This window comes from Clytia hemisphaerica, unplaced genomic scaffold (assembly GCF_902728285.1).
Source record: "Clytia hemisphaerica strain Z4C2 unplaced genomic scaffold, Clytia hemisphaerica genome assembly, whole genome shotgun sequence".
NCBI classification, from domain to species: Eukaryota; Metazoa; Cnidaria; class Hydrozoa; order Leptothecata; family Clytiidae; genus Clytia; species Clytia hemisphaerica.
The window spans coordinates 679,092-707,018 of record NW_027103694.1 but is presented as its reverse complement, the minus strand read 5'-3'; the positions used below and the strand labels follow the sequence as shown (position 1 = coordinate 707,018).

General features: G+C 36.2%; 3 protein-coding genes across 3 annotated transcripts in view; 2 read left to right on the top strand and 1 right to left on the bottom strand.

The window, feature by feature from the left end:
• Positions 1–15,115, top strand: part of LOC136803875 (kinesin-II 95 kDa subunit-like) — a 30,450-nt gene extending 15,335 nt beyond the window's left edge. The window contains exons 9-26 of the mRNA XM_067060597.1: positions 299–378; positions 1,163–1,232; positions 1,547–1,639; positions 2,123–2,194; positions 5,629–5,689; positions 5,967–6,010; positions 6,519–6,658; positions 7,162–7,259; positions 7,570–7,688; positions 8,241–8,333; positions 9,266–9,370; positions 9,899–10,018; positions 11,063–11,181; positions 11,888–12,004; positions 12,714–12,819; positions 13,348–13,487; positions 14,426–14,503; positions 14,902–15,115. Coding sequence (XP_066916698.1) covers positions 299–378; positions 1,163–1,232; positions 1,547–1,639; positions 2,123–2,194; positions 5,629–5,689; positions 5,967–6,010; positions 6,519–6,658; positions 7,162–7,259; positions 7,570–7,688; positions 8,241–8,333; positions 9,266–9,370; positions 9,899–10,018; positions 11,063–11,181; positions 11,888–12,004; positions 12,714–12,819; positions 13,348–13,487; positions 14,426–14,503; positions 14,902–15,025 — 1,779 coding nt within the window. The 3' untranslated portion in view covers positions 15,026–15,115. The remainder of the gene's footprint in view (positions 1–298; positions 379–1,162; positions 1,233–1,546; positions 1,640–2,122; positions 2,195–5,628; positions 5,690–5,966; positions 6,011–6,518; positions 6,659–7,161; positions 7,260–7,569; positions 7,689–8,240; positions 8,334–9,265; positions 9,371–9,898; positions 10,019–11,062; positions 11,182–11,887; positions 12,005–12,713; positions 12,820–13,347; positions 13,488–14,425; positions 14,504–14,901) is intronic.
• A 2,976-nt stretch (positions 15,116–18,091) lies between these two features.
• On the top strand, positions 18,092–18,754 carry LOC136803900 (cyclic GMP-AMP synthase-like receptor 2). Its single transcript, XM_067060626.1, has one exon. It carries the CDS (start codon positions 18,092–18,094, stop codon positions 18,752–18,754), a length of 663 nt encoding a protein of 220 aa, XP_066916727.1.
• A 6,347-nt stretch (positions 18,755–25,101) lies between these two features.
• On the bottom strand, positions 25,102–26,972 carry LOC136803873 (TNF receptor-associated factor 6-like). Its single transcript, XM_067060595.1, has 3 exons — positions 26,901–26,972; positions 26,410–26,487; positions 25,102–25,643 (listed from the first exon to the last, which is right to left on the bottom strand). The coding sequence occupies exons 2-3, from the start codon at positions 26,449–26,451 to the stop codon at positions 25,446–25,448; spliced, it is 240 nt and encodes a 79-aa protein (XP_066916696.1). The 5' UTR covers positions 26,452–26,487; positions 26,901–26,972; the 3' UTR covers positions 25,102–25,445.
• Positions 26,973–27,927: the final 955 nt, after the last annotated feature.

Sequence of the window (27,927 nt, the reverse complement as noted above, 5' to 3'; positions counted from 1 at the left end):
TTCTATCTTTCCTTTTCCTAAACTTTGATTTGAGAACCATTTCTTAACTTTTTTTTATCAAATTGATAACAGATGCTTGACACGTGTCAGCTGAGTAGACCATCATGTTCTTTGATTTTGGATTTATTAGTAGAAATACAGGCTACTTTTCCCAATTTGAACTTCTATTTAATTTCAACCTCTCTGTGATATACCAACTATAACATTTCTTTGATTGAATCTATTAACTAAAAAATATGTAAAGAAAATATCAGATGCAATTAAATAAAATCTTTAATTATCATTTTCTACTTCATAGGATTTACAATCGTTCGTAACGAAAAGTGTCAAAGAAATTGAACACGTCATGAATGTTGGCAACCAGAATCGTGCTGTTGGGTAAGTTCTGAACCATCAATGACCTTTACCATCTGCTTGGATTAATGATAGAGATAAGCCAAGACAAGACACCTGCCCAAGTGGGAAAATACCCTAACTTAGTTCAGAGATCAAAGCACACAAGAGATAAATAAAATATAGTAATAAATAGCAGATAAATAAAAAAAGTATGATATTATAATGAAAGAGTTGAAAGGTTTTAAATCAATACGTGGTTGTGACTGTTGGAACTACTTGGTGGTCTAACATCCAATAAAAAAGACATCTATGCAACGTTTGGTATGCCTGATGAAGATCTGCACTAAGCAGGTTGAAATATTGCTTATTTCAAATCGTATAGGAATGACCATGAAAATTGATTAATTGATTGATTACTTTTATCATATAAGTATTACAGATATAGCAGAAATTGCACTTACTTAGTCCTTAGTCTTACTTGGTCTATAGGCACTGCTATAGGCAGCCATTAGTGACCCCCACCGGGAATTCGTTTATTAATAGGATTAAACATAGTAGAAATTTTTAACAAAAGAAGTTTATTAATAGAGATTTAAATAAAAGAATGTTTAAAACACAGCTGATCGGCTCAGCTTTCGAAACTCTCTATTGTTTCATCAAAACCTCATTCAATATTCAAAACAAGAGCAGTGCGCATATCCGGAAGAGTAGGAGATTTACGCTCGAAACAAAGGTAGATATGACGTAGCCTAGCACTTACTGTGATCCGCTTGTCAGAAAAGCCTTTTTTTGATAGTCTCATTGAACTTCGCTTTATTCATTACAGATCGACCAATATGAACGAACATTCATCGAGGTCACACGCAATCTTTGTTATTTACATCGAATGTAGCGAGGTATGTGTGAAACTTGATTATACCGGGTGGATCAAAAAAAATAAAAAAATTTAAATGTCCATAACTCAATCAAAAATGAATCTTATGCTTTCAAATTCTCAACACGTTTTATTCAGTCTATTCCGGGTACTTGCTGAAGGTTTTAGAGAAAGGTAATGTTTTTTTGGAAAATTATAGCATTTTTAAGATGATATATGAGTTTTGCATTGTAATTGTATCAATGAAATTCAAATTCTGCCATACGGCGTTACATGCCATACATCTTCAGTTTCGTTTGTTTTCACATTCTCTTTAAAATGTTTGTTTTCTGACAGGTTGGCCCAGATGGGGAGACTCACATCAGAGTTGGAAAACTCAATATGGTCGATTTGGCGGGTAGTGAAAGACAGGCGAAAACGGGTGCCAAGGTAACTATATTTTGAGTGCCCGGGCGGGGGTACTAGGTTTGCGAGGTCACGGGTATGTTCCAGCCAAAAATCGAAAATGGACCCTTAGAGAGAGAAGAAATTGGCGTTTTTGGGAGACTTTTCTCAATTTTTTTGTCGAGTTTCACTCGATTTTTGTCCACTTTTCTGAAAAAACGACCCTTTGAGAGAGAAAACTTCGGTTTTCGTGAATTTTGGTCCCTTACAGAGACTCCATTTGCTTTTTAATGGTTTCGTTCCCCCTTTGAGAGACTTTCGAGGGTGTGAAAAAGGGACCCTTATGGCTCGCACATACGCGGTACAAACAACTGGGAACTTTATTTTGCTGAGAAATTCAAGAACTACTTATGATGAATGTTTCTACCATTTTTCAGGAAAATTGTTTTAAGGTCAAGTTCTTGTTTGCCACCATATTTTAAAACAAGAAAATAATTTGAAATTTCACATTCTGTTAATTTACAATAGGGTGACCGGTTAAAAGAAGCAACCAAGATCAACTTGTCTCTATCCGCCCTGGGAAACGTCATCTCGGCCCTGGTAAGATATCACAACCAAAAAAATATACACTTTTTTATAAGAACAAACTATATAAAAACATAGGACTTCGATGACCAAAATACTAAGAACAAGTTAAGAACATTTTAAAGCTTTGCGGACTCATCTGTTTGAACTGGACTCACCTGAAAACACCTGATATCTAGGAAAATGGAAATTAAAGTTAAGAACATCCGAGAGCTTCGAAAATGTTGAATGTTCTTATAAAAAAACGTGTATCGTCTCCTTTTTTAGAGACAGAGGTTATTCATTTGAATACTTCAATTTATTATTTATTATTTATTTATTAAGCATACCAGGATAATCACGACGACGGACAAAAAATTTAATAGGCTAGTGAAAATACGAAATTTGATTGGTTGAAACTCACTATCCTGTTAAATTTTCGTTCGTCGTCGTGATTTTATCGATTTACTTAACTTCACTATTGTAAAAGAAATAAACCAGCCGAGGCTGGAAGGTCAGCCAATAGAGCTTAGCTAGATAGCTTTAATAAGTGGGTTAACAGATGTAAGAGATGTACTGAAACAGAGTAGACTAAAAATGTTGAATAATGTACAAACTGTGAAACATTTGATAACTTGATTTAAAATTATTTAAAACAAGCCTGAGAGCTCCTCCACCCCCCCCCCCCCACGAGAAGCTCAAAGTATACTTCTCTTTAGCATTGTAGCACTGTTTCTATGACATCAAACAATTAAGCTATAGTTCATTACTATAAAATAAAAGAGAAACATAGTGTAATTAAACTTTTTGTTAATTTCATTCCAGTCAGTTATGATACATTTTTTCTGTTGGATGTAGACAATCAGAGACAATATCCATTATCTGACCAAAGTGTTATTTATACTATAAAAAACACTCAAAGTACCAGAGGAGCATGTTTGAAACTACTTTTTGTTCCCTCCTACAACACCATTACCTTTGGGAACAAATCTTTCTCTAAGTTTTGCATAACACATTGGAACAGCATGCAGCGATCTTACCCAAATATTACCCTGAGCTCATCTGATTTCAGTTTTGTTAAATCTCTTGCCCTTACTCACTGTCTTGGGAGATACTGAGCACACCCCTCCCCTACCAAGAAAGGTTAGCAAACTTTCTTTTAATTTATTTTTCATTACATAACAAAATTCTTAGAAATATATAAACATTTTCAACTAATTTACAATGTGTTATAAACGCAATCTGTACTTAGGTGGCCGCATCTTTTTGATTAGCTAGACTATAAGGCGGTCTCCTTCCATATATTTTTTGTGCATATCATCACTTGTATCTTTTCTGTAGTGTTAAATGGTAAATAAATACTTACTTACTTACTAAAAAATAAGAAAATTGCCAAAACGTCAGTACCAAAATAAAGATATCCATCAAATATACATAGAAACTGTACTTTTTGTTTTACTTGATAAAACTCCAATAACACTTTAAACCAACAAGCTACAAACTTTAAGTCACAAAGCGTAAACTCCAGAAAAACACATTTTGCATAAAAAATTCAGGAGAATCCCATTGTCATGAACAGATTTTCTACAAAAACCCTATTTTTGGGCCTAATTTGGCAAAATGACAAAATCTTGAAAAACACAATTTGCATCCAGTCTGCGTAAATTTTTTTTGTAGTTTAGTACCGTCAAGTTACACAACATGCACACAACCATCTTGAAGACTTTGCTGGTCGCAAATGATAATCGAAAGCAAAACTTAAAATTCATAGCTATGCGAGGAAGCTCATTTTCCCCCCGTTTTGCTTTAAACTCGCTTTTGATTGGTCTATGAAGTTGGACGATTGCTTTACCGCCTTGGCGGAATAAACACACGACCATAATAAATAAATTCAACAGGGCAGCGGAGTAGCAATTAATTTCAACTGGGAGTCCTCTCTTCTGTGCCAAGCACTGGCAGTGTTTTTTAAACTTTAAAACAATGTTAAATGAAGACCAGATGGATCTGTTTGTTATGGCTGTACATGTGATGAGAGTGTGCATGTTGTGTAACTGGACGGTATAATTCATTAAATTCTAGAAACCATTTTTCATAACTTTCTGCAGTCCGCTTTCTGCAAGTCTGATAAGAGATATGTATAAACTGTTATCGCCATTTATTCCATTCCATCATTCAGTCAAAACGTGCGCCAAGGTTAGAAAAGGTTAGAAAAACACAATCTGCGTCCGGAACTGCGTGAAAAATAGTTTGATCAATTTCAACAAGAACTGTTTATATTAATATTAATATAATTGATCAAATTCCAAAGACCATTTGTCATAATTTTGCAAGTCCAATAATAGGAGATGTGATGTCATCATTTGGTTCCCGTCATCTGACCGACCCTGATTTACGATCAGTAGGTAGAGTTGGAGAGTCGGAAAGCTTTTCGGCTGCTTTGCTAGATTTCCACTGTCGACCTCTGCACGCTCTGTGTTTACAAGTTTTCAAATCGAAGTAGCGAGCCGCATGCTAATGGAGTAAACCGAAAACCAGTATATCCACGGTTTCTCAATTTCTTAATTCGGATCAGTTCACACGGATTCCCTTTCAACAAGATGCAGCGGCTTCTTAAAAGAAAAATATTTTCGACCGACCGACCGAATGACCACCACTTTTTAAAGTAGAAATGACGGGAACTAAACAATTTTTTGCGATTCGCCTTATCAAACACGTCCAAACCAAGTCCAAAAAAGCACGATTGCATCCAGTCTTTATCAAATTTAGACAGTAGCTGTACTTTTGTAAACTATATCAAATTCCAATAACATTATAACACCATCAATCCCACCTAGAGGCAAACAAGAAAAATATGTTTTTATTGCAAAAACTAATAAAAAGCAGCAATAAAAAGTATCAGAAAATTCAACATAAACAAAAACTTGAGCAAAAGGCTTCAAACCTTCAAAAGATGTAGAAAAAGAATCCCCTTGATGAAAATCATGTGTTTGATTTGCCGAGTTAAAAAAATAAATGACAGAAATTGAAGCTTGCAACAGATTTACACTGGAAATACTTTGGCACAACACTGACATATCACATCTGACTTATCGCTTGAGCCGCCATCTTGAAACATGATCTGTAAAAACAACGCACGCTAAAAGTACCCAAAAAGTTAACCCGATATCGGAAGAAAGTTTAGAAATCAAAGTGAGATCGGGAAATCGGATTTTTTTTTTGCCGTCTTATGATGGAAGTAGAAGTAGTAGAAGAAAATTTTACCTATTTGAATGCTCAGCTTAGGCTGACCAACTAGTCAAAATTCCAGATAAAACCCAAATTATACCCACCTGGCATTCGCAACGTCCATAAACGTCAAAAGCAATGTTAACGTTTTGTGCCAGTTGGAAAGTCACACGTTTCTCAAAGTTCAAGAAAAATGGTATAGTGAATGTTTAATTAAAAGTTGTAAAATGTTTTAATATTTTTAGGTTGACGGTAAAAGCAGTCATATACCTTATCGTGACTCAAAGCTGACCAGGTTACTGCAAGGTAAACAGTTTATTTTCATTCTAAAGAATCTTACTAACGATAATCGTAATATTCTAGTTTAACTGCTCTCGATTCTGAGTTAATTACCTTGTGAAACGCTTTTAATTTTTCATTCAAGTAAATTACATTTGCAAACATTTCTTTCGTCTTGCTTTACTTTGAAAATCTTGTTAGCTGGAATAATCTTGAAAAAAGGTTTCAAACGATCCAAACAAATTTAATTATATAAATCCCTTCAACATCTTTTCGTCTAATCATGCACAAATTTTCTTATTAGATTCTCTGGGTGGAAATGCAAGGACTGTAATGGTTGCTAATATGGTAACGTATTCATCTGTTTGTTTGTTTTTGTTCTGTATCCTACATAATCAATAGTCCCACGAAGGAAGTTTTACGGTTAGAGCAAAAGAGTTGCATCGAATACCGTATGATGGGCAGGTGAATTGTATCTAAGCCGTATGCGAAAATCAGTAACAAACTTCATTCTTTAGGTATCTAGACACTTAGTAAGAAGCGAATATATTATGGAGCGATGACCGATTGGTCAAGGCCTCAGCGTCTGAAACTAGGGGTTCCGGTTCGAATCCCTGCTCCTTCCAATGTGTTAAGTTCGAGCCGGCTGGCCGTGGACCCCGTGAAACCAGTCGAAAGACTGCCTAAAAGATTCTAGGTTACTGTGCTATCCACGTTAAATATTGATTCTATCTATCTTCTTTACTGAGTTACTTTACGTTCTCCTACAAAACGTAGGGTCCAGCTAGTTACGTTAAATGTCGACTCTATCTATCTACTTCACTGTATTCTTTTACGTTCTCTTAAAAAAACTTAGGGTCCAGCTAGTTACAACTACGAAGAGACTATCACCACGTTACGTTACGCCAACCGAGCCAAGAACATCAAAAACAAACCCAAGATCAATGAAGATCCTAAAGATGCTTTGCTTCGAGAATTTCAAGAAGAGATTAAACGGTAAGATTATTATCGCACGATGGTTCGTCTCAGGGTCTTTGTTTAATCTCATCTCTCGTTTTATATTTAAACTGTCTTGCCTTCTTTATTATACTTGCTATATAGTATATACCATAATGGATCATCAGAGGGCTTAGCAGTGTACTGGTTATTGCTCTCGATTCACCTACGAGAGACCAGGGTTCATCGGTGCTTTGATCAACTTGGCAATTGATGAATGTACCTTCGCGCGGGCCAGTAATCTACAATACTCTAATACAAAAGTGTGAGTGGTTGGGTTGTAGATGTTGCTAACATAAAAAAGCACTTGCGAAGGCAATCCGTCATCCCCGCCTATCGCCCTTACGCCCTTACGCCATAGCTATTCTCCTATCTCACCTCCTATCCTAGGTAATTTTCATGGGATAGAACTCATGCCCCCTGCATGGGCGGGTTCCCTTCTTTTCAGTTTGAGGTTTTTGTTCTATACAAATTTTCTGCTTAATATTGGATTTATGTTTCAGTTTACAAGGGGAACTTCACCGTAAAGGAGGAAGCGGTGGGAGTGGAGGTTCCCGTCGGTCACGTAAGAAACGTGTGCAGAAGGAGGACGGAACCTACGGTAAGATGATGTTTCACTGCATGTATTTTAAATTTTTCATGGAATTTTAAAGCGGTTAAGTTGGATTTTTTTTTGCTTAAAAATCTTCGAAAAAATAGAATGTGATAGATTTATTTCGTAGATAGCTTAGTAAGCTTGGACTTTCAGAAACCAGCTATCTATTTATTGGACAGAATACGATATTGGAGGGGCTCAAAGTGGGAACAACTCATCTTGGATGAAAATGTCTTAGGTTGCTTTAACATCGCTGCGTCCTTTTTCTGTTTACCGTCCTTAATTAAGTATCTTACCACTTTATTATCTTTTACAGAGGAAATTGAAGAAGAGGGTGGAAGTGGGGCTAATCAAGAAGAATATATGAAAGAACAACAGGCTAAACTTGCTGAAGAAAAACAAAAATTACTTGAAAATCATGGCATGGTCGAAAGTGTGAGTTTTCTCTTTGTGTGTGTATGCTATCTGTAAAAATACTAGTGCTTTAAAAAAATCTCTTCAAATCTCCCCTACTCTGTACGAGAGTGTATCTCACGTTTTCGTAGTACACTTTGTGCGCATTGTGTGTTCCATAAGAAAAATTCCTGTACGGAGACCTCTGCGATGAAGTATGATTTATAAATAGCAACACTTCTCTCGTCGTATCCCCTACCACTCCCGTAATCCATCGCAGCGGTCGGTTTAAAAAATCTCAAATGAGCAAAAGACAAAGACAACAGACCCTCTACGGCAATTAATTTCGAAGTTAGCCGTAGATATCGGGTGTGTGTATAGAATATAAATCCCAAAGTATTTTATTATCTACTTTATAATATTTCAGGTTATAATTCCAATTTAAATTTCTCAATATCTTTCACGGCCGTATCCCTAATTTATGCCCCTATCATTTTTAAAATTCTTGCTCTCGATCACGCTCATTCACTAAAGGTCCTTCACCATTCAGTTAGATTTGAAGAAAAAAATCATATTCAAATTTTTCTTTTACAGGAGAAAAAACGAATGATCGGGGAAATCGACAAACGATCCAACCAACTGAAGAAAGAACGCGAGAAAGTGAAATCGTACACCTCCAAAATTAAGGTTTGTTATCGTTCCTTGAATAAGTGAGAAATTAGCCTGGGCACTACTTATGACTTTTTGATAGACTGGATGGTGCTGTTAGCGTATTATACTTCGGCCTTGTTTTACAGATAGCTTACAGATAACCCTCAGGGGTTGATTATCGATATAAACACCTAAAAGTTAAATTTTCTCTGAAGAATATTTTTTAAATCAAATGAACCTATTTTTATAGATTGAAATATTAGCGTTTCTTGCACCTGGAGATAACAACAAAAACATGTCCGGGTTTGCAATAAGGGAGTTTACATCGTACCAGAACGAGATATACTATTAGTTACACGGTCTTCTCGATGTGGGATACGGGATATACAGGGTCAGTAAAAACCGTATTGGTGGCGAGGCTTGCCGAGTCCCAATACGGTTTTTACTGATCCCTGTATATCCCGTATCCCACCTTGAGACGATCGTGCAACGAATTTATCCCGTTGAAGTTCCTTTGTATGTTTTCCAAAAGCACGGAAAACTTTCAGAACTCTCCAAGTAGATACTTAAAAAGAGTAAACCGAGTAAACTGTAAAAGTGGAATCAGTGAAAGTGACATTTTATTACATTGCAATTGAAAGTCTTGCTCATTACATATAAACTCAAGAAAAATAAAAATCTTTTTACAAATAAAGATTTTCGCAAACTACCTCATCACTACAATTTATTCTGTCTTTTCAAAACAAAACAATTTTGAGCAAAACATTCGAAAGCGCATTCGTCAATATGCAATGTCTTCTTTTTTTTCTCAATCGAATGCGAGGAAGACAGATACGGTATATATCCCACCTCCACGTGACGTCTCTTGACCAATGAAATTGCTACAATCTAACTGATGCGGGATAAAGGGTCGTACGAGATGTATTGCTTAGTTTTTACAGAATATAATTTCCCATTCTTTCCGCCAGGCCATGGAGAGCAAATTATTAGTTGGTGGAAAAACAATTTTAGACAAGACGACTGAACAAGAGAAAGCTTTGGAACTGAGACGCAAAGAAATCCTCGAACAAAAGGTATGACTATTGTTTTCATTTGTGATTAAGCTCCGTCATCTATGAAATAGAGAAATGCCGCGATGTCGAATCTTTGGTAGAAAATCTTCAGTATTGCAACTTTCCGTCCGTAGTCGGAAATCTGTCCAGTTGAATTTTTTGACATGTTTTCCCGTCCCAATATAACTAAAGCCTTGATATGAGAAATTTCATAGAATTTATGTTTATTATCGGACATTCCTAGATTATCCAGAGCTAGTTGGAACACTGAATCTTACCAAGTATCGACTTCACTTTTCAAATATAAAAATATATACAGTTGACTCTCTCTAATTCGATCTTCAAGGGACTAAAAGTTTTCTTCGAATTAGAGAAAGATTCGGATCACGGAGTGTATTTTATATGAATCTCAAGGCTAAAGGGGCAAATGATTTACTTTGAATTACTCACAAAAAGATTTGAATAGCTGGAGATTCGAATTAAAGAGAGATGACTGTGTACTCATGCTCCATATCATTACCTAAATGCTCTTCTTTGTTTTCTCCATAGAAACGCGAGCGTGAAATAGCACAACGCTTGGAGCAAGAAGAAGAAAACGCTGTGGAGATTAAAGAGAATTACAGCTCCCTGCAACAAGAAGTTGATGTCAAAACAAAGAAATTGAAAAAGGTTTGTTCGGACGAGCTGCTTTTGTCGCCTGTTTTTGTTACCCTTCCAATCTAAGTTAAAGCGCTTCCAAATCGTTTGTGGCTATAAGATTCGTGTGAATTTCCTGTTTTTCTAACGAGCTGTTTTTATCGCCTTTTTGGTCATTAAGGGTTTCAAGTTGACGTTAACTCAAACAACCCTAGGTCTCTTTTTCATTGGCTCAGAGGTCTAAAATACAAATAACGAAGAGGCTGACGTCAAAACTAAGAAACTGAAACGGTTTGAACTACAATCTGCGTCAAAATATATTCCGAGAATTTTGGTTATAATTTCTTCGTTTTTAGAAATTTGAAGTTCGGGCGAGAAAGTCGCTTTAGGGCGGCGCTATATTTTGTTAAATGCGATCGAATATTTCAATTCATGAGGGACTTTCAGACTATATTCTTAGCCTTATTGGACCATTCTTGGACTTTTGGATTGTCAGAGTCTTATGTCTAATGTTAAAACTCAGGGATAAAACATTACCCTTCCAACCTAAGCTAAAACGCTTCCAAATTGTTCGTGGCTATAAGATTTCGTGGGAGTTTCCCATTTTTTTTCACCTTGATTGTAATAATTTGTTTTTGTCGCCTGTTTAGTCATCTAGGTCTTCAAGAATATTAAATTCAAAAAAACTTTTGTTATATTATTTCCATTGGGTCAGAGGTCTAAATATACAAATACCGATGTTTATAAAAACCTTTTGATTTTCTGGACAAGTTTTACAAAAGTCTTTTTGTCGGTGTGAAGATTATGTCTCGACATGCCAACGAAAAAACTTTCGACTTTTTCCGAGGCATTACAGTAGCGTAGACAAGGGGGCGCAAAATTTGTGTTGGAGAGCAGATTTTTATGCCACTATTATCATCTATTCATAATATAATATAAATAATTACTGTGTCATAAAAATAGTCTCTCCAATTTTACACCCCTCCTATCTACTCATTACTCTGTCTCGTTTCCCTTTTTTCAGTTGTTCACGAAGTTGCAATACTGCATTACTCGGTCTCGTTTCTCTCTTTTCAGTTGTTCACGAAGTTACAATCAACCAAGCAAGAAATCATGGATATCCAAGAAGAACACATCAAAGAAAGACAATCTCTTGAAACCAATTTGGAAGAACTCAATCAAGCTATACGTTTAAAGTAAGATTTGTCATGCTCAGTTCGATACTTGGCTGTTTTGAATTAGGCTAAACATTGAAAAGAGTTCCAGGTTTACTTGCTTTAAAACTGCATTACAATAAATGATGTTCGCTCTTAACTTTCTAAAAGAGCATCATTGTTCGATAAAATTAACCCAAAAAATCATCTTTTTGTTGACTGTTAACCCGAAGTTAAGGAACTCATTTATACTAGAATTTTGCCAATTACTTCGCTCTGGTTATTTTCAGCTTTCAAGTTGGCCGTTTTAAGGCTATGAATTTTGCGGACTCGAATACTTTAAGCGTACTAACTTTCGCGTACTAACTTTTTACGACGTTTACTTTCGCGAATTTGACGAAAAAATCTTTTTTGCGAGCATAAACTTTCGCGAATTAAGACATAAAGATTGCTTAGAGGGACAAATACTTCATGAATTGGATCAAAACTTTTGTTATTCGACCTTCCAGGTATTAACAGGTGCCATTTAATTTTGAGCTAGAAGTTTAACATATTTTCTATTTTGTCAAGAATTTCTCGTGAGCCTAGACTGCGAATGGCCCGTTCTAGAACTTTTAAAGACATTTACTTTGGCAAAAAGGGCTAAAACTCGCGAAAATTGTGAAAGTTTCTACTTGCAAAAGTTTGTACGCCTAAAGTACTCTCCCCTCAAACCTTCCGTTTCATATTTTTCTTTTCTTTTCCACAGGAAATTGATCATTGAGAACTTTATACCATCCATCACGCAAGAGAAAGTCACTAAACGAGCTTTCTACGATGCAGAACAAGAAGTCTGGAAAATGAAACCACTCACTACTGCTCAAACGTAAGTTAAGAAAAATATATGTTCTTCCCGTTTATTTATCTCTCTTCGAATGACTGTTTTGACTTCTGATGCACAATGTTTTTAATCTGGATACACTGGATAGAAACTTGGGAGCGCCCGGTATGTTCAATTTGATTCCACCTATAGAGGCGGTTATGCTGTTCATAGGGACCAACTTCTGATTCTGGTTGACGGATACTATCAATTAGCCCGTTGAAGTCCGTTTTTATGTGTCCTAAGAGCACGACCGTAGTGCAGTGGTAGAGCATCCGGCTACGGTTCGCAAGGTTGTGGGTTCAACCCCCAGCCGGGTCATACCAAAGATAGCCAAAATGGTACTTGATGCCTCTCTGCTTGATGCTCAGCAATTAAGAGAAGGATCAAGGGTAAGTGGAGCAATCCAGGGAGAAAGAGTGGCGCCCTCCCCTACCTTCGGGTAGATAGCTATCGAAAGAGGAGCTTTCGGGTCGCCTCCGACTGCGGTCGCAGACTTACTTACTTACGAGCACAAAAAACTTAAAATCCTGGCAACTCTTTTTCTTTTTTGCCCTTTTATGATTTTTCAAAACAAAACAATTTTGAACAAAACATTTGAAAGTGCAAACGTTAATATGCAATCTGCACGGGATGTCTTTCGGCCAGTGAAATCACTAAAATCTTAGTGACGTGCGGGATAAGAATAACTATCTATTTGTTCATCGTGTTTCAGGACTCAGCAGATGGCAAAGAGACCTGTGTCAGCTGTGGGCAACAAAAGACCGATATCTCAATATGCAAAGCAAGCTGCTAACGCCAGTGGAAACCCCAGATACAAAGTAACACTTGAATACAATTCATGATATTCATGACGTAATGTTTTCTACGGAAAGACCCCGTTTTTTGCCAGTAGTGGCAAATTTTATACAACTTTTGTCTAGTTTAAAGTTGCCACTACTGGCTAAAATCGGGGTATTTCCGAAGAAAACATTACGTCATGAATATCATGAATTTTTGTCTCTTAATGGATAAGGGTTTCGTGGTTTGCTTAGACACCACAGTTGAGTCAGATCGAGTCTTCATAACTCGAACACGCACGGGGAGCACAAATTTGTTTGAATTAAGGAAATTTCAAGTTATGGAATAAGGTTTATAAGACATAGTTAACAGAAGGGGTGATAAAACTTGTTCAAGTTCAGGAGACATTCAAGAAAGAGGTTCGAGTTAAATAGACTCCACTGTTTTCTGAAAAAAGTCTCTTATGAAATAGGCTTGTACTGAAAACTTTTTTGAAAGTAAGAACTTCATTTGGAGTTCTCTGAAAAAGTGACTGATATTTTGCACGTCTTTCTCGATTCTCTTAATAGATGGAGAATATCATATCCATTGAGCTGGACATGCCAACCCGCACAACACGTGATTATGAGGGTCCCGCAGTAGCGCCCCGCATCCAAGCAGCGCTGGACGCAGCATTACAGGATGAGGATGATTTGACTCTTGACGCTTCGTAAGTTTCAGCTTTCTCTTTGTTGTTTTCTCAAAAACTTCAGTAGGAACCACTTATATACCATTTTTTACTGACCTTGAAACATGTAAACATTAATGAAACTCGAGATTTTTCATCTTTGTTATATTAAATACTATCCTGTACCAGTCAGCGCCTTTCCCATTTTGCTTGTTATTAGGTTAAGTATTTAAGTGAAAAGTAACTTAGATTCTCACAATGAACTTGAATTCTTCATTCTGAAGGCCTCATTTTGATCATCAAATGTACAAATAACTAAAAAGGTTCCAAGATTTTATTTTTATACCAACCTGCACAGCACAGCACAACACGATGATTTAACGTGACGCTTTTCTTGGCATCTAACAAAGCAAAATATAACTAACCCAGTAGTGACATTAGCAGTTACTAACTCGAAATATTTCGACAAACTAATTTTGAATAATTTTCTCTCACATCAGAGTCATTGTCCACCAATTTCATTCAAATATACGGTTTTTTTTGTAAGAATATCCAAAAATTTTGAAACCTTTGAAAGTTCTTTAGTTTGAGTTTTAAACCAACAAAATGTTCTTAACATATTCTTACTTTTACCGTTTTGTGAGTATTTTTGCCCATTTTGGCCACCGAAGCCTTATAGATTGTTTTCATTAAAAGAAACTTGTATATTATATTTTAAACTTTAACTTCCTTTTTACTTACCTTCCTTCCATGCTTAAAACATTTTTAGGCTTGAAACCTAAAAAGTTAAGAACATCGGTTTTGGATGTTCTTATAAAAAAAAACATGTATAACAGAAACAACAAAAACTAAAATAGATTCTTCATTGTGTTGTCTTCCCTCAAAAAATGACCTTTTTCAAAGCCCCAAATTTTTGACGAGTCATATCTTTGTATATCTTTGCGTCCAATACTAATCCAACCGATACTCTTTTATAACAGAGCACTCAATAACTTCAACACCAAAATTAAGATGAAAGGCAAGCGAGGCGAACGGCCCAAAACTGCCAAAACTATGGGGTAAGTGAGAAAAGACGTTACTTAAACCACTGAGTACGATTTTCTACCTAGTAAGAATAAATATTCCTTCTAGTAGCCACTTAGGTGAGTTTATTCTCATGAATCTTCAAATTTCGTAGCGGACATCTTTCACTGATTTTTGTATTACAATTAGAGGTGTTAGAAATGGAATGCATATAATTTATTCATGATATGCAACATTGCAATGTCTTTCACGGACCCAACAGCTGATTGGTTGAAAATGACGTATCGACTGATTTTACGTCACCTACAACCAATCAGCTGTTGGTGTGTGATGTAACGTCAGAAGACATATACAGTGGTGCATATCACGAATATATGGGTTTTCGAATGATATTATGATTTAGTCCACCATATTATTCTATTTATTCTTTCAGACCATATCGTGGTGCCCCAACGGGTGCTGGAGGAGGAGGGCGCAGTGCAAGGTCCGCCCAAGGGAGTTCTGGCGGTTCATCGAACGAACTTTTCCCAACTGCGCGAGGATTGGTTAAAAACTAACAAAAGAAATGGAAGAAGAACTATTTATTTCGAATTTCTCTACTTCCAATTTAAGCCTGAGATTGGCAAAATAAGATTTTTGTGGTTATTTAAACTATTTCTTGCTTCTGAGGAAAGGAGTAGTGATGAATGATCGGGCGTTTTTGGGTGTTTTCCTTTGTAAAGGATCACTCTTCAAAATTAAATACAGTCAACTCCCTCTTATTCGAACCTCTAGTAGTCGAATTATTCTGTAATTCGAACTGAAGTATTTGTTCCGTCAGCTACAAAGTAGTATAAAATACTCTCTATAATTCGAATTTTTCTCCTATTAGAGGCAATTTCTTGGTCCCTTAAAGATAAACTGTTGTTTAAAGAATTGTTGGTCAATTTCCAAACCTCTTCTCTCTTTCCATTAAGTGGAGCCTAAATTAATTTTTTTTAGAATTTAATACTAAACTATTAAAGCTGTTTCAAATTATGTAAAAAATGAATGATTTTTTTTTTGGTTAAGATTTCTTTTTCGTCGTGTAAAAAATTGAATTTTTATTTGTAAATTTAAATACGTAGAACATATTGCACAAAATTAAGAAAATAATTTTTATCTGCATTTAAAAAACAGACATATTATCTGATCTATATCCCCAAGAACTAGGATTTTAAGACCTTTTATTAAATTTTAGATTTTCTTAGATTTGCGGATCCAAAAAAAATTTTGATACTCGCATACACTATTTATTTTATAAGAAGCAGTAAATTTTTGTTGAGGCTTGACTGTTCTTATTTTTTTACCCTTTTTGCCTCAAATTGTTCTTATACTCTTCTGATTTTAAGGGAAAATTTTGGATATTTTTTAGATAGATAATTTTTTACCTTTTTGAACTTTTAATTTACCCAAAACTCAGCCCAGCCAATCCAGGTTAAGGGTTATTCGTAAATTTTGGGCATTTTTGAGCCTCCTTGTTTTTATAAGATCGTTCTAATAAAGCAAAGAGTGTAAGTTCCACCTTTTTATCAACTATGTCGTTTCTTGGTCAGCCCTAATCTATGTTGCGGATCTGAAAGACTTAAATCTTTCATGTCCTAATGATGTTTAGGGGAAATAATTTTCTTTCGTGTGAACTGTGACTAAATTTTCAAATTCTCTACATTTTCTAATGTTGTCTTTTTTCATATCGATTTGAATTTCGTTATTTTGCAGGGAAAAATAAGAACAAAAAAGAAAACTAGAATAGTGGTCGCCAGTAACCCAATCAAAATGACGGATAAAATACATCCCTTTATTGTATTGAATTGCTGATTCATGACAACCGGAGGATTTGGTTTTCCTAGTCGTCGCAGATTTCAAAGAACCCAAGAATAAGCTACTCCCGTAGAATAATATGTAAGTTTACAAATTTATTTATCTTGCTTATTTTGATCTCCTTTTCGGATGTCATATTTTACGTCTCAACATTTATTCAATAAAACGTGCCGTATTTACTCTTGTCTTCCAAATAGACGGGGGGGGGGGGTCCGAATAAGTAGGGTAGGAAAATTTTGTAAATTCTAATAAGCGGGGGGGATGGGGGATGGAATAAGAGGAGGGGTAATTTGAAGACAGAATTCTTTAACTGGTATCAATTTCAAGAACAAAAAGAAATTTTAACAAATGAACATGTAAAATAAGAACCAATACTAACAAAAAGGGGAAATTTTAACAAGTTTAAGTTCTATCTACACTGTGATAAAATATTGAATTATTCGAATTTAACTAGCGGAGGGGAGTCTTAATAAGAGCGGAGGGATGGATTTTTTTCTCTTAACAATTAGCGGGGGGAATGTCTATTTGGGAGACAAGAGTAAAAGGTCATTATACAAATTTAATTGCTAAAAAAGTGAAATCTAGATCAGAATCTTCAAAGATACATTTCTATTTGTTTAGTACCACACAAAAGGTACCTTATCGGGGAAAACTTCGTCGGGGAAAATTTTCGTCGGTGAAAATTTTCGTCGGGGAAAGATTCGTCACTTGCTGGTAGTTGGCAAACGCATTAAGGCCGGGGAAAATTTTCGCCGGGGAAAATATTCGTCACTTGTCCAAAAAATTTCGTCACTTTTCCCCCGACGAAGTTTTCCCCGATAAGGTAGTTGAACGGATGATCTGTTTCGCATAGCTAACATCCTTCTGTCCGATTTCTTCACCACTCGTCAATCAAAGCTCGTGACGTCATTAAGCATATCTAATGGTCATACATCAAAACCTTCAGTCGTTTATGTTTCTAAGAAATCGTATCAAATTACAAACAGCGAGTCTTGTGATATTACATTAGTTTGAATGTATTTATAATAAGTCTAGTAGAAGAGAGTTGTGTTTGTGTGTGTTTAGCATGGCTACTACAAGGATGATGCAAGAAGAAAAAACGGACCCCATTTCTGGTTGTAATTTGACATATCTATCAATCGCATTCAAATACAATTTATACTATTGTCTTGGAAAGGCCAAAAAGACTCGTGCAGTGGTCAGCAAACTTGATCATAGAGATTTAGGTATGTTTAAATCTGACGTCGTTCCAGTCTAGTGTGTGTTTAAATCTGAAAAATGTTGACAAATTACTCTATCAAATACAATATAGGCTACGTCATATCTTTCTTCGTTTCGAGCGTAAAACTCCTACTCTTCGGGATATGCGCACTACTCTTGTTTTGAATATTGAAATTCTCCGGATAAATCGCATGTGCACTGAGGTTTTAATGAAACAATAGAGAGTTTCGAAACCTAAGCCAATCAGCTGTGTTTTAAACATTCTTTTATTTGAAATCTCTATTGATAAACATCTTTTGTGAAAGTTGTCTATTATGTTCAAACTTATTAATAAGCAATTCCCGGTGGGGGTTACTAGCGGCCACCTACAGTAGTGCCTATAGACCAAGAGTAAAGCCTAAAAGCCTGGAGCTGTCTATCGTGTAGACTAATACAATACGACTCTCAATCTTTTAATTTAAGATACTGGTATTGTCACCTTATGGACTGGTAGCTGTGCTGAAGGATTGTGTCTTCCTATCGAAAATCACGGATACATCAATGTTAAATTTGACGTGGATCAGATGCAAGTATTGGAGATTATACATCGAAATAAATGCTCCGATGAAACTCAGCATATTCGTAGATGTTTTTATGTCAAGGCTAGTGATGATCATCCAGGCTATTGCCATCTGTATTCATGTCACAGCGATCAAGAATTGACAAGCTCACGAATGCGAGAAATGATACGAAATTTAGCGGATGATATTTTCCCCGGCGCTCGTGCGAACAATGATCTCAGTACAGCTGTTACATTCAGTCAAAGAATGAAACCCGAATTTTATCATGCCTTACACATGGATACTGATGTTGTACTATGTTACAAACTAATTGAATGGCCTTTTGAAGCGAACGAGTGGTTGTCAAGGGAACGTATCAATAATTGGCCATCACCTGAAACAATTGCAGAAATAATTCGCGATGGATGTCACCTTGTTCCAAAACCACACCCACTTTCAAAACAAAACTATACAGAATGGAGGTATTCTTTTTCTGGGGCTGAACTTGCTCTTGGCTGGGCTTTTACAGACGCCCAACTCTTTTGTTATATCGTTACCAAGGTCTTTTTTAAATTTGAGCAGCTTGTACATTCAGAATCTGTCTTGAAGACGTATTATTTGAAAACAACAATGTATTGGTTTTGCGAACAGTTAAATGAAGAGGAAGCGGGATTTCTGATGTTTTGAAAAATAGTCAGAAATCTAGTATCTTATCGGTTCCGGACGAATGTTCCGGCATGCGAATTATTGAGCATGCGCATAAAAGGGGAGAAGTTATCACTCGTGTCATCTCGCATCAAACGTAAGGTCGCGTTCTCTAACTTGAGCTACTTATGCTAATGATTACTTTGTTTTTTATTCATGATAAACTTCCAATACGACGGACGACGACAATCATCAACCAGCTGAAATGAAGAACGAGCAGATTTATTACTTATTATTAACATCCCATGGTTTTTTGTCCTACCAAAAGATCAGTCAGATTGGCGAACAAGGCTGACCCCTATAGCTCGAGGGAGGTAGGTTTTTAGTCCAGGGGAAGAGGCTCATTAGTTCAGGGGTCCTCTAAGTTATTTATAATTATTCAGAAGAATCAAAGAACGGATCGAAAAACCAATAAAGTTATTAAAGAACCGTCACTCATCAAGTCAAAGATACATCGGAGAATATCGTAATTATACTAAGAGAACTGAACTGGAATACTGAGATGATACGAGATTCGTAAACGGGTTAATAAAATCGAATAATCTCATGATACAACACACAGTACCAGAGGAACATAAATATGAATGTATATATGTACGACTATTTATTATTGTCAATAACTTATTATATATTTATCATTACTTTGTCAATTTATTACTTGACTTGTATTTACCGACCTTGCGTTACGAAGATAGTCCAAATGTCTCCAGAAATGACATGTGTCTACAATTTATTGTTTGAATCCTTTTGATAACTGATAAGGAGGAAAAGTTAAGATTGGACATTTCAAAATGTTGGTAAAAATGTCTTACATCTGTTAGATAAATTGATTGAGTTTTTGGAGGATCAATATCTACCCAACTACTTCATACCATCGAATAATTTGATTGGACACATAGATTTTGATTCTGTCGCTTATCAGAGAACTATGGAGATTCTTACAAAAATACGTAAATTTCCTATAGATGCGATGATCTCATGCAGACAGTATTCTTGTTACTCTGATATAGTGTACGGTGAATTGTTCCAACCCATACTCGATGCGCTATATTGCCCAACAACTGATTACAATCGTATAATACTAACTTTGATGAACATCTCAAAACGACACCATGGCAACGCGGAATACGGTTTAGCAAAAGTTCCTTTAGAAGATTTGTGTGGATATTTAAAGTTGTATGAAGATGAATTGACATTTCCTGTCACTGGCTGGTTGAACGATCTGGCATACTGCTATAACAGAACCGGTGATTTGGAGAGATGTCTCACAACATCTGAAGAAGTGTTCCAACGTCTGAGTGTTGATGAAACCACAGAATGCTCCCTGTTAGGAGGTGTTTTGATGAACATCGCCTACCTTCATTTCGCCAAAGCCTTAAGAATGAACGTAATTGAAGATGAAAGAAACAGATTGTTAGCAGATGTTAAAGACAAACTTCTGCTTACCCAATCTTTTTATGACGAGTCAGACGAAACGAAACTTGACCAGTATGCTATTTGGCTTGCTCATTTTGCAAATTTCTGTTTAAGAACCGGAGATGATGGTGGTGCAGACTGGGCACTCACAAAAGCACTCTCCATATCACACACAACCAAGGATGATATCATGATCACACCTTGCGAAATAATCACAACTGATCAAATGTTTCAAAACTTTTTTTCCGCCAAACAGAAAGCTGCTCTTATATTACGTTTCGATTACGACCGATATATCGACTGTATTTTCATGCCAACACTCGTTTGGGCTTATTATTTATGTATTGAACTTGCCACAAACAAAGGCGATATGGATAAAACCCGAAGCTACTTAGATTTATTCGAGAATTTTATTGAAACACATATGCCAAAGGATGAGAGCCGTGGAATGTTGCCATTGCATTGGTGCAGTCTTCTCGGTCATTGCTATTTGAAGATCTCTGACTTGGAAAAGGCTGAATTTTACTTCGCAAAGAGATATTCTGGACCGAACATTGATGTGGAGGAAAATAAATACCATGAAGAAACTTTGGAAATACACAAACTTTATAATATGTTTGAATGTTTTCTTTGAATGATTCTTAAAGAAGGGATACGATATTCGTGGAGTTATTCGGAGTCAAAAATCTTCAACGTTTTTTTGGCCCTCAGAGACTTTCACCATAAAGTTTGCTTGATTTTCAGGAAATCTTTGTTTAAATCTTTTAAAAAAATTATCATCGCTAACACTCGTCTACCGCCTGAAAATTTCAATCAATTTATCGCAGATTTCAGGCTTAAACTTTCAATAAGAGATATTTACGTTTTTTTTTCAATTATTCTTCCATAAATGGTTAAATACACAATATGATGCCTATTTACAGAATTTATAGAGGTCCAAAAGCAATGCAATAAATTATTTTGTATTGCACTACTTTAAAAAAAACATCAGAAATGCAATTTAGCCGTATATTACATGGTGGCCACGCTCCTGGAAATTCCTGGAATATCCTGGAATTAATGTTTTCTCCTGGAAAGTCCTTGAAACTCCTGGGATTTCTTGTAATTTTTCAAAATGTCCTGGAATGTCCTGGATATTCTAAATTCTTTGAATATATTTTTTTTTCAATCGACTTTTTCGTTTCGCATTCTAAAATTGGAAAAATCTTGACTATGTATCTGTCGTTATAATCTATTTCTTTTTCTTTTTAGCAATATCTTGACTGCTATCTGATTTATAATCATTTGTTTTTCTTTTTATAATAATCTTGACTATTGCTAATAATTATTCGTCTGTTTTTCTTTAGAGACAAAATAATGAAATTTCACTAACTAAAAACTAACAGAAATTAATCATGCCTAAGTATGTCACAAAGTTTTCCGACTCTTGGTTGACCAACCCTGAATACAAAAGTTGGCTGGCAAAAAAAAATGACTCGACGGCTTCATGCAAAATCTGTATGAAAGATATTGATATTTCCAACATGGGTGAAGCAGCTGTTAAAAGCCACATGAAAGGAAAAAAACACATTGCCAAATTGCCACCACCTATAGAATCTGCTTCGAACAGTTTTGCAACATTTCGCGCTGCGAAACCTCAAAAGAAAAACGAATCTCCTGAGGAATCTTCTTCTAGTGCAACACCGTCCACCACTAAAACATCGGCTGGTACATCATCTGGTGTTGTACAGAGTACTCTTGATACTGTTGTTGAAAGAGACAGTGTTTTGGCAGCCGAAATCAGATGGGTGTTAAAGTGTGTTCAGTCAAAATATTCTCAGCGCAGTTGTGATGGCTTGCAAGAACTTCTAAATGTCATGTTTCCAGGACACAACATTATTGAAAAATTTACTCTTGGTAAAACAAAATGTTCGTACATTTTGAATTATGGCTTAGCACCGTTCTTCACAGATCTTCTTCTGGAAGAGGTCAAACTTTCTCCGAAATATGGATTGTCGTTCGATGAAAGTTTGAACAAAAAACTGCAAAAAGGGCAAATGGACATTTTGGTGAGGTATTGGGATTGGGAAAGACATATAGCTCAAACAAGATACCTTAATTCAGAGTTTATGGGTGGTGCCAAATCCGAACAAATCCTTGAGAACTTTGTCGCTGGTTCTAATAGGCTTGATCACTCGAAAATGATCCAAGTCTCTTCAGATGGCCCAAACGTCAACTTAAAGTTCCTAAGGCTGTATGATGAGAAAAGAGCCCTGGATGAGTTTCCTAGTCTAGTGGACATTGGTACGTGTGGCTTACATACGATTCACGGGAGCCTTAAAACAGGAGTGAAGCTTTCTGAATGGGAAACCGGAAAGATTTTAAAAGCCATGTTCAAATTACTTGATGAATCACCTGTCAGGAGAGACAATTTCGTAAAGGTTACTGAAACAAATGTTTTCCCGCTTCCTTATTGTGGCCACCGATGGTGTGAAAATGAAAAGTGTTTGTTCCGTGCGGTGGCGATTTGGCCAGCCTATGTGACGTATATCGAAAAACTCAATACGCTCAAAAGCTATGAACAGCCTCAAGGAAAAAGTTTTTCCACCCTTCAACAAGCCATCAAAGATCCTTTACTAACTGCAAAATTTAAACTAGTCGAGATGGTCGCTAGTAAACTCAATGTCTTTCTCAGAGGTTTTCAAACCGACCAGCCAATGGTACCCTTTCTAGCTGAAGTATTGAAAGATATCCTATCATCAATAATGAACATGTTTATTTTGAATGGTAGGTTTTTGTCTTATATTCGTCAACATCTTATTTTGAATTTTCTTGAAGCCAAGGCACGACTTATAAACAGACTTAACGATACTGACCTTGACACAATACCTTGACACAATACTGTACTTACAGAGAGAAAACCTGACATGACCTCCATGACCTTTCACAAAAGACTTCATAAAAGAATTGATGGTAGATTCATTAAGATGAACAACAACACTCAACCAAAACGCTACGATTACTTAAATTACTAATTTACCCATTCGCTTCCAGCTTACGAATATACCCGTAGTACAGGGGTCAAATACTGAGGTAACTTCAACTGGTAATACATTTTAAAACATAAATTTTTGCTTGTTTGATTGCAATTTATCTGAAACTTTGCATCAAATGACGTACAGCGTTGATGGATTTGAAGTTAAACTCGGCCAACAGGAGTCTCTGAAACTTGAACTATAGATGTTTTTCTTTTAACTCTGTGAATATGTCGCAGTGATGCAGTGAACCTGTTAAACAATCAATGTTATTGTTCATTTTCTTGTATTTTACAGATACAATGAAAAAAGCCGACACTACCTTGAAACTTTTGAAGCTTGATCCATTGGATAAAGACATCCAAAAACCTCCAGAGATGGTTGAGGTTGGTACTGGTGCAAAGCTACTTGTTCAGGCATACAAGAAAACGCGTAACCACAAAAGTGGTCTAGTTCACACATTTTATAAAGGAGCAATTTTGTTTTTGTCAAATCTCGCACACCACTTTATCGAGAAATGTCCCTTAAAGTACATGATTGTCCGATCCTCTGGTTGCTTAAATCCAAATACATTGGCAATAAGTGATAAACACGAAACAGCCAAGAATCGATTTGGAAAAATTGTCGAAAAACTCACAGATCAAAAGCAGATAACCGTTAAATTATCAGATGATGCGAAAGATCAATTCGCTAAATTTCTTCGTGGAGCAATCCCACAGAATCGGGAAAATTTGCCGAATTTTCAAAATTTGATCAACGCCTTGACACATTTTTGTGGCCTTACATATCAGAATATCCCGCGCTTCGGGAAATTTGTATCATCATCTTTTGTCTTAGCCATGGGCAATCAGCCATCGAACGAGGGTTTAAAGCCAACAAAGAGTTCATAGTAGAAAACCAGTCAGAAGAATCTTTGAAGTCGTTACGTGTAGCACATGATCACATGCTGGCTAAGGATGTAGAGGCAAAAAGTATCAAAATCACACGAGATATGATCAGGTCTGTAAAAGCCTCGAGGCAGCGTTACACCTCTGATTTGGAGAAAAAATCTAAAGTCAAATCAAAAAGTGACATACAACTTAAACGTAAATTGGTAACCGAAGAAATTAATCAGATCGCGAAAAAAAAGAGACATTTGCAGTCCAGTATTGACGAGTTGTTGAAAGATGCCGACGGTATGGCCCTACAAGCTCAGGATAATAAATGTTTCAAAACTCTGGAAAGGTCAAACGATCTCAGAAAAGCAGCCGCATTGAAGAAAGCAGAAATTAACGAGTTTACTAAAATGGAAGAAACCCTAATCCTTCGTAGGGATTCAATTGTTTGAGTTGATAATCTAAGTTTTTTAAAGTTGATCCAAACTTACTATGTTCGAAAAGTATTTTTGATTTGATATTTCTTTTGATATTTTGTATATTTTCTTTCGTTAGTTATACTTATATAGTTTGTTTATTTTTTTATATTTTCGTCATGAAGTTGACAGCATTTACCTTTTTTTGTATTCTATAGAGTATTTTTCTAGAAATAGCATTAGTTTTGCGTTGCTGTTTTTCTATCTAAAGGATTTGAAAAAACCTGTGTGGTAAAAGTCTAGCCTAGCTCTTAACGTGTCAATGCGTTTTGATAAAAATCATATGTTATAATGTGGTATTTTATGTTGTTAGTTATTTTAGGAAAACCTCTTTATTACGTAGTTGCATTCATTTGATATTTTCCTTGCTGAGATAGTAATATTTTATTTTTTTATCCTGGAAAATCCTTGATTTTTTCTGTTTAATGCTATTTTGTCCTGAAATATCCTGGAATTTGATGATCTAAAGTCCTGGAAAAAGTCGAAATTTGTCCTTGAAAGTCCTTGAAAGTCCTGGAATTTGAAAAAAATAATTCTGTGGCCACCATGATTATAATCTAAGGTTTATGTATGTGTATTTTTCTACGACGAAGACGGTTAGCATCTGATTTGGTTTAGGTCCTGATCACCAGTAAACAAACACTTTTACCGTCCTCTATTTTGCGGGTCAAACTGCAGGTTCATTCCAAATCGATTCAGTCACTCCACCGTCCTCAAAAGTGCAAATACATAAACCCGCTATTCAGATACGGTGACTGTGACGTCCGTGACGTCACTGCTTCGTAGAACTATTCAGGGTACTCCATTCATGCTACCAATTGCTAGTACGAAAAAAATGCTTGGTAATAATCTTATCAACCTGTAACCTTCCATTCAGAGATACAATCTGTTATCACAGGGAGGCATCTTTAAACCTCGTTTCTAAGGAAGCCATTTTGACTTCATAAAGTTCGAGTTCTTTATTTTTGATATCAAGTTCCTGTCGTAGGAAAGATAATTCCGAGTTTGTGTCTTCGATTTGCTTTAACATCATTACCATGTGAGTTTGTGTGAAATCTTTCAAATGAAAATCCATGTTCTTACGTTTGATCTAAAGAAAAAGATTAGCTTTTTTCAGTGCGGTCTGTTCCAGAACCGACTTTGAGATGTTTTAGTACAGTTCTTTGTAGTGGAAATAGACTAGGCTAAGACCACTAAGAATTTTTGACCAAGAACTTAACTTGGGATAGTATTACTTAGTTTGTTTGATTTGTAGTATTTATATTTCATAAGTGTATTTTGATCTTGTAAAGAGAAAAGTGTACAAGTTTTTCATCTTTTTCATTTTTTTCAAGTAGAATAAGTTTGCGACCGCATTCGAGGGAGACCCAAAGGCCCGGGGGAGGCACTCAGGTGAATTTGGGAACGGGAACAGGGTGGAAGTTCTTTTTGATTTTCCTCCCAACAGGATCCCAATTTTACCAAACATTCATATTTCTGACAGGGTCCACTTTTCAAACTCCATTCGAACGTCCCCGTCGACCGTCAAGGTCAGTGCCCCCCCCCCCCCGGCCCAAAGACTCCCTTTTCTCTTTCTGTCTACCCAAAGGTAGGAGAGGACGCCACTCTTTTTCCCTGGATTGCTCCACTTACCCTTGGTCCTTCTCTTTAGTAGCTGAGCAGCAAGCAGAGAGGCACCAACCACCATTTTGGCTATCTTTGTTTTTGATATAATCGGACTGGGGGTCGAAGCTACAACCCTCGCATCGTAGCTGGAAGCCCTACATTTGTGTAACGATTGGACCATATTATTCCTGGTTACTAGGATTGTTTCGTGTGGAGATCCTCGGGAAGTTTATCCTTAAAGGTATTCTTACCTTATTCTCACAACCAATGTTGACATAAGAACAATCGACCATTTGTTCCAAACATTCTTCTTCCAGATGTGCTGTGATCTGAAATCACATGGTATATATGGTAATCATTAGTCTGTAGTATACATTGACCCCGTCAACGGGGAGGGGTGGGGCCATACATTAGAACAACTTTAAAAAGACCAAATCAAATCAGGAAAACTGTTTTTCTCCCCAATTAAATAACGTTTTAGGGTGTAAAAAGTGATGAATTTCTTTCGCCGCCCAACCATGGTGGGCGATATTTTTTCTCAAATATTGGACCCCCCCTCCAAATGGCTCACCGGGGCCCATGGTATAAGAAGCACGAATCCATTAGTGGATGCCAGTAGCCTAAGGTTGTTGTAATCATCTAATGATAAAAGAGTAATTCAATATTGAGTGTCTCGCACTCTTCTCAGCTAACAAGTTACTGTTAACAATAACAATGAGTCAAGAACAGTTTTCATACTCACAAGATTTTTCGGTATATCTTTCGGACAGTTTATATTGGGACATTTGACGGGGTAATTATTGCATGATTTGCTGTGGTCCTGCAATGATAAGGTATAATAGTCTCAATGATAAACAGCGGAGTCTCCATACTGGAAGAGAAAGATTTGTTCGAATTATAGAAGTTTTGAAATGGAGATTGGCTAATAAGGCATTCTTAACTGAATGGAACAGAAAACTTGTTCGAGTTTTAAAGGTTCAAGTTACGAAGACTCCGCTGAAATAGGTTTAATAGAGACATTTTCCAAACTTTTTTGCATACAGAAACACCCCAAAATAGCCGGAATTCCCGCCCGTTCTATTATTTTTACATAGTTTTAAAACTAGCAGCAAAGTTCGTCAAAATTGCATATAAAACAGCATAAAGCAGCATTCTATGGCAAAGATAAAGACTCATTCATAGTGTCCATTTATAGCAAAGAAAAGAAATGATATAAACAAGGTCAAAAATTGAAACTTCACTTACGCTAAAATCGACATACAGAACTTGTTGTTTGCAGAATTTACAGAACACAGTTCGTTGGTCGCACACTTTGATATGTTGTTGCAGTGCTTTCTTCATTAAGAATACATAGCAACCGTTGTTAGGGCATGCTACTTTCTTATAAAGACATTCCTTGTCGTGGACCTGAAGAAATAAAATCATATTTATGTGGACTTGTCGATTTTTATTTTCTTATTTTTACCTTATTGTATGTTCGGGAAAAAAATTGCTGCTGATGACCACTTCGGTGGACCTGTGTCGCAGGTGACCCTGTTTTCTTCTTGGTACATAAGTCATCAGTCCAGCAACAAGGGTCGAAACTGAGCTACTTATGTACCCTTACAATATTGGTACCAGATTTGTCATTCTATTTTATTTGTGTTTTAATGTGTATGTCGGATGGAAATGGTTATTCAGGTGTGTGGCATTGGTTAGATGGGTACTAAGTGGCAGGTTTTACACTAGGCTCGGATAGTGGCAGTATTCGAGTTTTTGTTTTGGACTAT